This window comes from Pollachius pollachius (genome assembly GCF_949987615.1).
Source record: "Pollachius pollachius genome assembly, chromosome: 11".
In the NCBI taxonomy this organism is placed as follows: domain Eukaryota; kingdom Metazoa; phylum Chordata; class Actinopteri; order Gadiformes; family Gadidae; genus Pollachius; species Pollachius pollachius.
Window position 1 is genome coordinate 9,249,218 of NC_136944.1, and position 12,532 is coordinate 9,261,749.

The window sequence follows — 12,532 nt, forward strand, 5'->3', positions numbered from 1 at the left end:
CCTGGTCTCCTTTTCTTCGTCTCTTTCTTTTTTCTCAGACGAGATGACGGCAGCCAACTTGTCGGGAGCACTTATTTAGGGTAAGGTGTCTCACTCATCGCTCCTTGACTCCCTTTAAGAAGGCGCTGAGGATTGAACTGGTAAACTTCCGGTTACAGGCCAACCCGCTCCCACGCCTGAGCTAAGCCGACCCGTATGCAAAATGATACCCTTTAACAGCCCATACCGTCTGTTTGTGAGATGAAAATCAAACGTTCACATTAGGCAATATGTGTTTACATATTTATATTATGTATGTGCAATTATACTGCATTTTGACAGCTGTGAGTTGGTACTGGTATTTGTTGTTTTGTGCATCTTTTATATTGCTCCCCCGTCCAGCACCCAGGATCACATTCCTAATATTCATTCACCAGCCCGCCACTTAAGTGGGTGCTCTTTGAATTGACTTAATTGACGTGCTTTGACAACAGTGCAATAGTAATAGTTAGTAATTTCCCTCCAAAGGGCACCCCGAGCCCGAAGGCTTTGCTGACATTATCACCAGCAGGTCGCGGCATGGTGAAAGCATAGAACCGAAATGCCATCTTTGTTATCATGGCAGCTAGCGTAAAGGTTACATTCCTGCCTGACCTTCAAGAACCGCACCTATGATAAACCAAGACCAGGGAGGTACCGCACCTTTGAGAACTGTACTCTCTTCCCGGCAAGTGATTAACATCATCAGCCTCCCGCTTTAAATAACAGCTGTACATCCCCATCTGCTCACACCTCTCCCGCTCTCTCTCCAGTTGTGGTCTTCACCCAGAGCAGAAAACACAGCATTCCTTCTACCATGGCAGCCTGCTTCTCATCTCGCTCCAGGACCTCCTACGGTGGCTCCATGTCAGGGGGCTCTTTGATGGCTGGAATGGGATGCGGAGGAATGTCCATGGGCGGGAGGGCCGCCAGTGTCTACGGTGAAGCTGGGGGCTCCAGGGTGCGCGTCTCCTCCTCCTCCAGGTCCTTCTCATCGGGTGGTGGCGGTTCTGCGTTCGGCATGGGTGGAGGCTACTCGAGCAGCTTCAACGTCTCCGGGATGGACGACTGCGTCATGGGCAACGAGAAGTTCACCATGCAGAACCTAAACGACCGCCTGGCCACCTACCTGGTCAAGGTGCGCAGCCTGGAGACGGCCAACGCTAGCCTGGAGGTGAAGATCCGCCAGTTCCTGGAGAGCAAGACCGGGCCCGTCACCAAGGACCACATTGCTTTCTTTGCCACCATCGCTGAGTTGTTGGGCAAGGTGAGCCTCAGCTTATCTTGAATAGCATTACTATTTGAATGGGCATGTCATGTTTTTGGGTTGTGGGTTTTTTTCCCCCGGATAAGCACCATCCCCTGATACCAACTAAAGCAGCTTACTACATTAGTAGTTACTACATTCACATGGGGAGGTGTGGGGGGATATTTAAAGCCATGCATTTCTACTTAAAGCTAGAGTAGGCAATTTTGGGAAGCACGATTTCTTCTGCATTCTCCTTGGACCTAGAAATACCTCCCTTCTTCTCTCTATCTTGAGTGCTGTTACGGTAGTTTGCATTTGCATTCCCACGGTAGCCACGACGTCTGATACTAAGGCCATGCCAATCGACTGACTTCTTTGTTGTGTCGATTCATTTAACTGTCTTGCAGCCTTGCTTGCAGACTTGCAGACATATCCATATGTGATTTCCGGAGAGTATCCAACTGAAAAAAATCAGACCCCTGACTCCATGCCTCCATGCCACCAGAACCACTCCCCCAAATCATGTGACTCACCCCTTAGCTTAAGCGATAGGTCTGCCTGGCCATGTGGAAAACTGCGGACATGCGCAGTGAGTGAATGGGCAGAGTACACACAGGTAACCGGTTGGGTAGACAGACAGGTAGGCCATCCAATAACTTCATTTGAGGGAATTAAATAATTTGACAGGCCTATTACTGACAGTAGTATCTGTGCCTGTGACAGCCACAGATACTACTTTCAGGATGTAAAGGGAAATTCAACAAATAGGACAAAAAAATCGACTGTGGGCTATGAACATCTGTGTGCTTGTCCGTCTTCATTGTTTAGATCAGAGCTGCCAGCTTGGCCAATGGTTCTGTCCATCTCAGCATCGACAATGCCAGGCTAGCTGCAGAGGACTTCAAAATGAAGTGAGTACTACTCCTCCCTAACCCTAACCCATAGAGACAAATAAATGGAGTCATCACACAAACTCATAGTATGACTACACTATCTTGTTTTGTGTAAGGCGATCTATTAAATTTTTACCTTTAGGCTTTTTTAATATGTATACATATCATATAAATGTAAAATGTGTATTTATTTATTTTTCTCCAAAAAATACAAATGGTTATATATTTATTGAATTCTACATTCGCACATTACAAATCCATCTACTGAGCAATATATTACAACTTTAAAATGTGCATTGCTTTAACCACATGCTGGCTCTGTGCCTGCACAAGATGAGCGAAGAAAAGCTTTGGAGTTGCTATGCATGTTTCCTTCCTTTCCATCTCTTCCTTTTCTTACTTCTCTACTTCATATCACCCCCCCCCCCCCCCCCCCCCCCCCACACACACACACACACACACACACACACACACACACACACACACACACACACACACACACACCTCCATGTATGCAGGTATGAAAACGAGCTGAATATGCGCATGTCGGTGGAGGCGGATATCGCTGGCCTGAGGAGGGTGTTGGATGAGTTGAGCATGGCCAAGACTGACCTGACCATGCAAGTGGAGGGCCTGAATGAGGAGCTTCTATACCTGCAGAGCAACCACAAGGAGGTGTGGTTCATACACACACACACACACACACACACACACACACACACACACACACACACGCATTGGTTGATTCAAGAGGTGGTGGTTCAAGAGCCAAGCAAGCTCCTGACCTGGGCAACACTATCAGGGGGAAAGTGGAGCAAGTAAAGAGTGATAGGACCCCAGTAGTCTAACCAGTGGTCTGTTGCTTTGGGTCCCTCCAGGAGCTCATCGCGGCGCGCGCCCACATGGGAGGACAGGTACACGTCGAGGTGGACGCTGTGCCCCAGGAGGACCTCAGCAAGGTCCTGGCTGAGGTCAGGGAGCACTACGAGGCCATGAACGCCAAGAGCCGCAAGGAGCTGGAGGCATGGTTCCACACCAAGGTAATGGGGGGGGGGTAGACGTATTTATTGGTAGACGTAAGACCTTCTGTACTGCGCTGTGCGCACTGTGATTGGAGTGCTATGGGGAGATGGATGTGGGAGTATGTCTCAAGGGGCACATTGGATCATTTCGTGGGTCATTATTTGACATGTGGTGAAGTGTGTTATCCTTTGACAGACCAAACGTGCTATGACCCCAATGCAAACAATCAAAGACCTGCTTTTCAAATGCAGAGAGAAATGCTGAAGCAAACCCTCTACTTGATAGGGGAATTTAAAAGCCAAAGTCATCCAAATGTTGAGGGTTACGTGAAAACATTTTGAAGAGTAAAACGGTGTGTGCATCTGTGTGCGCGTGTGTGTCTGTTGTGAGTAGACAGAGACGCTGAACAAGGAGGTGGTCACACAGACCACTGTCCTGGAGTCCTCCAGGTCTGAGATCACAGAGGTGAAGAGTACCCTTCAGTCGCTGCAGATCGAGCTGCAGGCCGTGATGAGCATGGTGAGTGGCGGACCCTGGGGCCCAGTGACCACTGACCACCAGGAGGGGGGGCAGGATAGTGTGGTTACGGCTGGACGTCGCCGTGGCGACACTGCACTCACTTAATGGACCCAACGGGACATAGGGAGATGTACAAATATATGGATCATGGATAATGAGCTACTTTTCCCCATGTGACTTAGTGTTAAAGGCACCTTTTGTTATTGTCAGAATCACACTTTGGAATCAATCGGTTCAAATGTTTTAAGTAAAAAACCCTTAAAAGCACACATAATATATATATATATATATATATGCATATTTTATATATATATATATATATATATATATATAATGTATACATACATAAATACATACATACATACATACATACACACGCAGACACACACACACACAAAAAATACTCAGAGCAGGCTTCCATAAAAAGTGCTAGTGAAGATGTAAGGTGTTCCTCTCCCCCTACCAGAAATCGTCTATGGAGAACACTCTGGCGGAGATCCAGGGCCGCTACAGCATGCAGCTCTCAGGCTTCCAGTTCCAGGTAATGCAGAGTTCCTTCTCCTGGTGATGCCTTATACTCCCCTTCCCCTCTTTATTCTCCTTCTTCCATGCCATCTCCTCCCTTAAATCTCCTTTCACAACATGTCACAACTTGATGCAAAACGCAGCCCTTAAACTTGACAATCTGGATTGATGGTACATAGAGCGCCATCTGGAGGCCAACCTTAACCCTCTTTTTCTGCAACGATTATTCAGTAAAAGGGTGGTTAGTAGAACAACCTGAACATTGACTGTAAGATCTTCAGATGACCTCTGAAAGCCTTAAATTGGTCAAGTTGCATGTAAGCATGATCTACGAATACACACGCCACCGTTAATTAGAAACGTGCGAAAGACGCCCAAGAAACACAACCAAGCAAGCAATGAAACGTGGCCATTTAAATGCACAGCTCAAAGACACAACGCCTAAATACTATGGGTGGATGCAGGGCCGTAGCAACAAATTCTGGGCCCTGTATACAATTTTGTTTTTCATTCTATGGGCCCCCCTCTGCCTTGGGCCCCCCTACAACTGTGTAACTTATACCCGCAGTCCGGCGGCCCTGGGTGGATGATCACTCGCCCCACACATCGATTGGTTGACCCCCTTTTCTCTTCTTCATTTGAATCATCAACCAGGTGACCAGCCTGGAGGAGCAGCTGATGGGACTCAGAGCTGACCTGGAGCGCCAGGGACAGGAGTACCAGATGCTGCTGGACATCAAGACCAGACTGGAGATGGAGATCGCTGAGTACAGGAGGCTGTTGGACGGAGAGGGCGGCAGCATGAGGTTAGCACCTGCAGTACCAGAGATGGGTTGAAAAATACAGGGGAATATACCGATAGAAATTACAAATACATAGCACACTAAAATAAAAAGGGAAAGGAAATGTGACATCAAAGAGTGGGACTCGATGAGGAGATGTTTAAAGTACTTTAAACAGTATGAAACTAAGAAGGAACTTCTTCATAGGAAGAATTATATATGTACGATTTAATTTATTCATAGAGGTATGTTCAACCTGTAGCTCAATCTATCCTTGTGTACACTTTATCTCTGCCAAGAACCTTTCTTGCTCTAATGGTACCTGCTTGATTGATAGTCTAAGTTACGTAACGTATTTAACAGTGCACCAGTTCAGCTAAATCTCTCCTTTGGAATTATTTATGTCAATCATAAATCCCAGGCTTCCATCATTGTTTGATGAACTCTATGTTGCTTCTGTTTTCCAGCAGTAGAACCTCCTCCTCCTCCACGGTAACAAGCCGAACCAAGACGGTGGTGGTGGAAGAAGTGGTGGTGGATGGGAAGGTGGTGTCATCCACAAGCTCATCATCCTCCTCCCGCGCCCTGGTCCGCTGACGAGACCCCCGCGTCATGTTGTTCAAGAGCCCCACCCCAACAGAGCACAAGAGCCTCCTCACCCTCATCTTCAAACCGCCTATGTGGGGTCGGGTCTCACACCCAGCACAAGAAAAAAACAATAAAATTTGAATTCAAACTACATTCACCATTCAACATTCTTTATTGTTACACGTCATATGCAAGTATGAGGCAGTACAAGTCATCGGTTCTGGCTCCTTTGCCTAGCAGCAGCAAATAAGTTATATTTTTATATAAAACACACTATATAAAGGTACTATAATGAATATATAATTATATGAACAAATATTCATGCAATTGTAAGCAATTAGTTAGCTATGTTTACTCGGCAAGAAGTCAAATGCATCTTTTGTGTTTAACTTCAAGCGTTCTAGTTCATACTTGCAGAATAGCAATGGCCAAACAATGGTTTAAAAAGAAAAAAACTGCTGCTGAGTCAGTTACAATAGAATGAGCAAGAAATTTCAGATTCCTTCTTAAAGTGCTGTGTGTCCGTGCATGCACCTGTGATCTGCAAACAGAGTTCAAGTTAGGTCAACGTGGACACGTTGGGAGGCAAAGTGGTCTAGTGGTTAGTGTGTTTGACTCCCTAACCGAAGGGGACGGGATCACACCCCTTCTGCAGTCTACCTACAGTTGAGCTCCCTTGAATAAGACGTCTACCATGTCTGCTTCCAGATGAGGTGCGTCTGAGTAAAATAGACTCACTCTATGTTGCTTTGTATAAAAGGTAAAAGACAGAAGAGCCAAGGGCACTGTCAAAATGTTTTACGGCATTATAAATCTGCGCATACAGCTAGAGGGGGTTGAACTATTCCCCTTGCGGTGTATATTAATTTGTAACTGTTGCAGCTTGGCAGCTATCCATTGATTCCTCTCCACTTCGTATCTTCCCAGCATTTCACGATGCCACTCTTTAGCGTCCGCGGCACCAAGGCCGTGTTTCAACTCATCAGAGCTTACATGGCTGAGATGGGGCGGTTTTACCTGCCCACGGGTAGAGTCACTGCCTCTCAAGAGGCTAACCTGCACACACCCATAGATACACCCATAAACACACAGACACACAGACACACACACACAAGCACACACTTATACAGCCACACCCACACAGGGGCATGTTAGTACAAAGTCAGGCATGTATGTACACTCACTCACAGGCACAAAAACACGCACGCACGCACACACACACACACACACACACACACACACACACACACACACACACACACACACACACACACACACACACACACACACACACACACACACACACACATGCGCACACACACACACACAACCACACACAAAGACACAGACACACACACACACTAACACACAGGCATGTACGGTCAGGAATGCTGGTGCACAAATTCACAGGCCTACATTCATGCACACACACAAAGCCCCACACACACTCTAGAAACATTCAAGGGCTTGCATGTGCACACACACACACACACACACACACACACACACACACATACACACACACGTATGCAAAGCATGGATGCCCACATACTGGTGTATACACACACACAAGCATAAATGTATGCACACAGAATTCACCCGTATAGAAAATTGCATTGGAAAGGTGAAATTAAATAAATGTTAAATAACTAATTCTGATGTAAATATGTTGTTGAATGCCTTTGCAACTTGTGTTCAATACATGTTTTTTGCAAGTAGCCAAAACAGCATTGAGTTCAATGGTTCACTTAATGATGAACCCTCGCGGCCTGCCATTTATCATTGGATACTATTTTCTTCCACTATACTACACGTTACAACACATGCCTAGCCTAGCAGGCATGCACGTTCCCTCAACCGTGAGGCCTTCATCACAAAGTCAAGTGGCCTTTTAGCCATAATTCACACCAAAGTGCTACAGGTTATTCCCTCCCCCTTCCAACCCACTTGACTGTCTTTCCAACAAAGGCACACATTTCAATCAAATAAAACACTGCTACACCTCTTGGTGTAAATCGTTTTTTATAACAATGTTGTTAAGCTGTTGAAGCTGCAGTTATGTGTTGCCAACACTGGAAATGGTAAGGTTTCCCGTTCACGTATATATATTGAAATATATAGGATATATATAGGAAATATATATTGCGTTTATATATGCACACACGGGCACACACAGGCCAATTTCTGATGTGCACCGATATTTGTGCACCCATGCACACACACACACACATGCACCCACTTACACACACCCATTCACGCACGCAAGGTGCACTGACATTCGTACATGCACACACACAGACCGATGCACACACACAAACACAAACACACCCATTCACACATACACACACAAACGCACACCCATTCACGCAGGAACGGTGCATCGACACTCGTACATGCACACACACACACACACACACACACACAAACACACATTCATTCATGCACACACACACACACACGCGCACCCAAGCATTTGGCAGTGGTCACCGACAAGTCTTTGTCTTTCAGCGTCCTCTTGACAGCCTCTCAGTGCAACCTCACAAAAAGCCACTTGTTTAAGATAGAGACAAGGGCACGTTTCACATGCTTAGACCATAGGGTAACCATGGCAGCAGGTATTATTTTGCCAGGGGGCTGTTCTCATGCCTCTCTGGGTTTCACACTCAGAAGAGGGACGCGCTCCCTGCTAAGACATGTTGAATCCCCTGTCAATCACCTCACCCGGAGGAAAGAAAAAAAAAAGGAGATATATGAGTTTATATTGAAAGAGCCAACGCCCACCTCACATGCTGCTTCCCCCTCACCCCTCCCTAATCATCGCCAATAAAAGGAGAAGACGCTACCCTCAACGCCAACTCTCTCTCTCTCCTCTACCCACCTCTCCGGTCAGAGCAGACAGAAGGGCACACAGCCTCTACCTGTATCTCCACCTCCACCTCCTCTTACTCTCATCATGAGCTACGGTCGAATGTCCATCTCGGGAGGAGCCTCGGGACGCAGCATGTACGGCGGGGCGGGAGATGTCCGCATCTCGAGCGCATCCCGTTCATTCTCCTCCGGCGGTGGCGGCGGCGGCGCTAGCTCCTTTTCCTTATATGGTGGAGGTGGCGGAGGAGGCGGCTTCGGAGGCGGCGGCTTCGGCAGTGGCGGCGGTTTCGGAGGTGGTGGTGGCTACGGCGGTGGTGCCGGGTTCGGCGGTGGCGGTGGCGGTGGCGGAGGATTCGGCGGAGGATTCGGCGGAGGATTCGGCGGCGGGGATGACAGCGTCATGGGCAACGAGAAGGGCACCATGCAGAACCTGAACGACCGCCTGGCCACCTACCTGAAGAAGGTGTCCGACCTGCAGCAGGCCAACTCTGAGCTGGAGCTGAAGATCCACGGCTTCGTGGACAGCAAGTCCGGTCCCACCACCCGGGACTACAGCGCCTTCTTCGCCATCATCAAGGATCTGCAAGACAAGGTGAGGAAGGGGAAGGGAGAGAGAGAGAGAAAGAGAGAGAGGGAGAGAGAGAGAGCAATAGAGAGGGAGAGAGAGGGAGAAAGAGAGAGAGAGAAAAAGAGATAGAGAAAGAAAGAGAGATAGAGGGAGCAAACGAGAGGGAGAGAAAGCGAGAGAGAGAGAGAGAGAGAGAGAGAGAGAGAGAAAAAAGAGAGCAAGGAAGAGAGAAATGAAGATGAACATGGAGGATAAGGACTCCTGCTTTGGTTTAACATATTGTAGTAGCTTTGCTCATAACAATAAATAACTTCTAAAATATAACAAATTGCTCAAATGTAATCCAAGAATGTAGCTAAACCATAGGCTAGTTGAATGTAAAACATAACACAACATGCATACCAATGCAAGCAGCGTACAATAAGTTGCTTTTCATTGTTGGTAGTGTACAAATAACATTACATTTATATAGCGGCACTTCTATCCTAAGCAACAATAAAGGCATTCGACTATGAAAATACAACCCAGAAATTTAAAGAATCATGCGGTTACATTTAATTCATAAAATAAGCTAATAAATAGTGTTTGTGATGTCACAGATCTTGGATGCCATCAACGCGAGAGCCACAGTCATCCTTAGCCTTGACAACGCCAAGCTGGCCGCGGACGACTTCAGGGTCAAGTAAGTCATTTATCATTTACCTGGCGGACTTCCTTGTCAACTTTGGGACGCTTTTGTAGCCGTAGTTTGGTTTGTGGTAAATATTGGTGTATGCCTATGCAACTATTGCGATACAATATGACCTAAACTGAACAATAGAGGGATGCTCAAAGTCAAATGAAACATCGAGCCCTACCTAGGCTCGCGGCGTAACATATTTCAAAAGGGTGTGTCGGTAAAAAAGTATACAGATCGGTTTCATAAGTTTCCTACCTGCGGTATAGCCCCCCCTGCTGGCCTCACGTCATGATACAAAAAGAGCATGTCGGATCATTATAAAGGCTGAAAGGGTATTCGCCTCAGAAATGAAAAGAAAAAAACATATATTAAACGTGCATAACAATTTCCACACATTTTCTCTTCCCATGTCTTCCCAGATATGAGAATGAACTGGGAATGCGTCAATCGGTGGAGGCAGACATCGCTGGTCTGAAGATGCTGATGAACGAGCTGGGCATGGCCAAGACGGACCTCACCATGCAGATAGAGAGTCTGACGGAGGAGCTTGCCTACATGAAGAAGAACCACGAGGAGGTCTGAGCCTCACATCAAGCGTAGCCCCTGGCTCTCTTAAACCCAGAGCAAAGTTTATGAAAGGCTGTTCATCAGCAGCTTTGAGTTATAGCTGCAGGGGCATTCTTTCTAACACCGAACCTCCTCCTCCTCCTCCTCCTCCTCCAGGACCTCCTGTCAGCACGTGCCCAGATGAGTGGGCAGGTGAACGTTGAGGTGAACGCCGCGCCCCAGGTCGACCTGACCGCCATCCTGGATGATCTCAGAGAGCAGTACGAGGCATCGGCCGCAAAGAGCAGGAAGGAACTGGAGGCTTGGTTCCAGGCCAAGGTACACGCCCAAATCCCTATCCAATCACAACGGTCGAAAGAAAAGAGCCCACATAGTCAACACATGATTCCAATCAGATCGACAAATCATTAGCACGGCAACTCTTAACCCTCTCCTCCTTATCCCTTTCATCCCTCTTCCTCATCTCGATCCTCTCCCCGGTTCTTATTCCCTCTCTTCTCTCCCTCCACCTTCTTGCCTCCGCCTGTGTGTCTCTTCCGTTCCTTGGCCTCTTTGGTGCCCCCCTGCAGAGCGAAGCCATCAGTGTGGAGGTAGCAGAAGCTGAAATGACCGTGAAGACCACCAGCTCAGAGATGAAGGACGTAAAGAGCAGCCTGCAGGCTCTGGAGATTGAGCTCCAGTCCCAGCTCAGCATGGTGAGAACTCCGATCACTTGGTTTGCAATGGACATTGGCACCGCCAAGTGCCAATGCGCATTGGGCGGAAACCTTGTGGCTATAGGAAGCATAGTAGTCTGTTGGAGAGTTTCAAAGCAGGGGCGGGGTCACAAAGGGGCTGTTTTTGGCGCATGTCCCCTCCCCAAAACATAATTAGTTTGACCAGCCATCACTATTAAATCAGTTTAAAGGATTTTAACCTCAATCTTGGGCATTGTTGTACATATTCTCTGTGCCACTCTGCCACAGTAGTGTTACCCTGTGGTGCCCACTGCTTCAAGGACCCCTATTTTACCACCAGGTGTGATGTTGACTTACAATTACAATTTCAAATTGTACATTATAATGAGGATGTGTGCCCAGCTGTACCAGGATAATGGCGTATCAGCATACCACATCATGGTGTTAAAATAGGGTCTAATGTGGGTTTCTACCGTCTCCTTCCATCCCAAATCTAAACTCCATGTTCTTGCAGAAAGCATCTCTAGAAGCATCTCTGGCAGACATCCAGAACCGTTACGGCATGCGACTGGCCGGCTACCAGAACCAGGTGAGCACAAAGCATTTGATCACTACCAGCATGCATATCGACACATTGGTCACAAATAGAGCAGCTAACAGCAGATTTGGCCACTATTCCGGCGGCACGCAGATGTAATACAAAGGCAAATATCAGCATAAGGGTTAGGGTTAGTTTATCAATCGTGCCTCGTGGATGTCCCGAGTCCCAACACACGATGAAACCCGCCTCCACTTTCTGTCCGCCCTTCAAGGTGTCCAGCCTGGAGGAGCAGCTGGTGCAGCTCAGGGCTGACCTGGAGCGCCAGGGACAGGAGTACCAGATGCTGCTGGACATCAAGAGCAGACTGGAGATGGAGATCTCTGAGTACAGAAGGCTGTTGGACGGAGAGGGCAGCATTGGGTAAGCAGCACACATCACAATGTTGGCTGAACAATGACACACACACACACACACACACACACACACAGAAATGCAGCCAGTGCAAAGTCAGTTAGCTAGTGTCCTTCAGCTTGGACATGTATCTGATGCATCTCGATGGCTTCATCCCTTCAAGCATGAGCAAATCATCGTCCATGATGTCCTCCTCCTCCTCCGGGGGCATATCCTCCTCCTCCTCCTCCTCCTCCAAGACAACCACTGTGGTGAAGATCATCGAGGAGGTGGTTGGATAAACCCCTGGCCTCAGCAATGGGAGAAGACTGGGAGTCACATCTCGTCAAACAACACCCACCCCCACCCTTCCCCTTTCTCTATCTACCTAGGATCTCTTTACGACTGTCAGATTCAACAGATTATTACCTTCCTTCACATTGGGTCTTTCCCTTCAAGCTGAATGTCTAACACCTTCAATTGGGGCAACATGTCTACGTGATAACCTGTTTAGTGGTTGGAAAAAATAAAGCAAACTATAAGCAATTCCTTGATATTGTGTGTTTTCATGTGTGTTGGTGTCAATGTACATGTAAGAACTGTCTGTAGGGGAACAGTGGCGTTCAGAGCTCAAATGAAAGTCCA

At 47.4% G+C, this 12,532-nt stretch overlaps 1 protein-coding gene across 1 annotated transcript; it reads left to right on the top strand.

Annotated features, from left to right (window-relative positions):
* The first annotated feature begins 811 nt into the window (after window positions 1-811).
* On the top strand, window positions 812-12,425 carry LOC307083263 (uncharacterized protein). Its single transcript, XM_079747095.1, has 16 exons — window positions 812-1,285; window positions 2,096-2,178; window positions 2,679-2,835; window positions 3,039-3,200; window positions 3,577-3,702; window positions 4,169-4,243; window positions 4,882-5,033; window positions 5,477-5,597; window positions 8,428-9,057; window positions 9,633-9,715; window positions 10,132-10,288; window positions 10,436-10,597; window positions 10,849-10,974; window positions 11,471-11,545; window positions 11,769-11,917; window positions 12,072-12,425. Exons 1-16 carry the CDS (start codon window positions 836-838, stop codon window positions 12,187-12,189), a joined length of 2,826 nt encoding a protein of 941 aa, XP_079603221.1. The 5' UTR covers window positions 812-835; the 3' UTR covers window positions 12,190-12,425.
* Window positions 12,426-12,532: the final 107 nt, after the last annotated feature.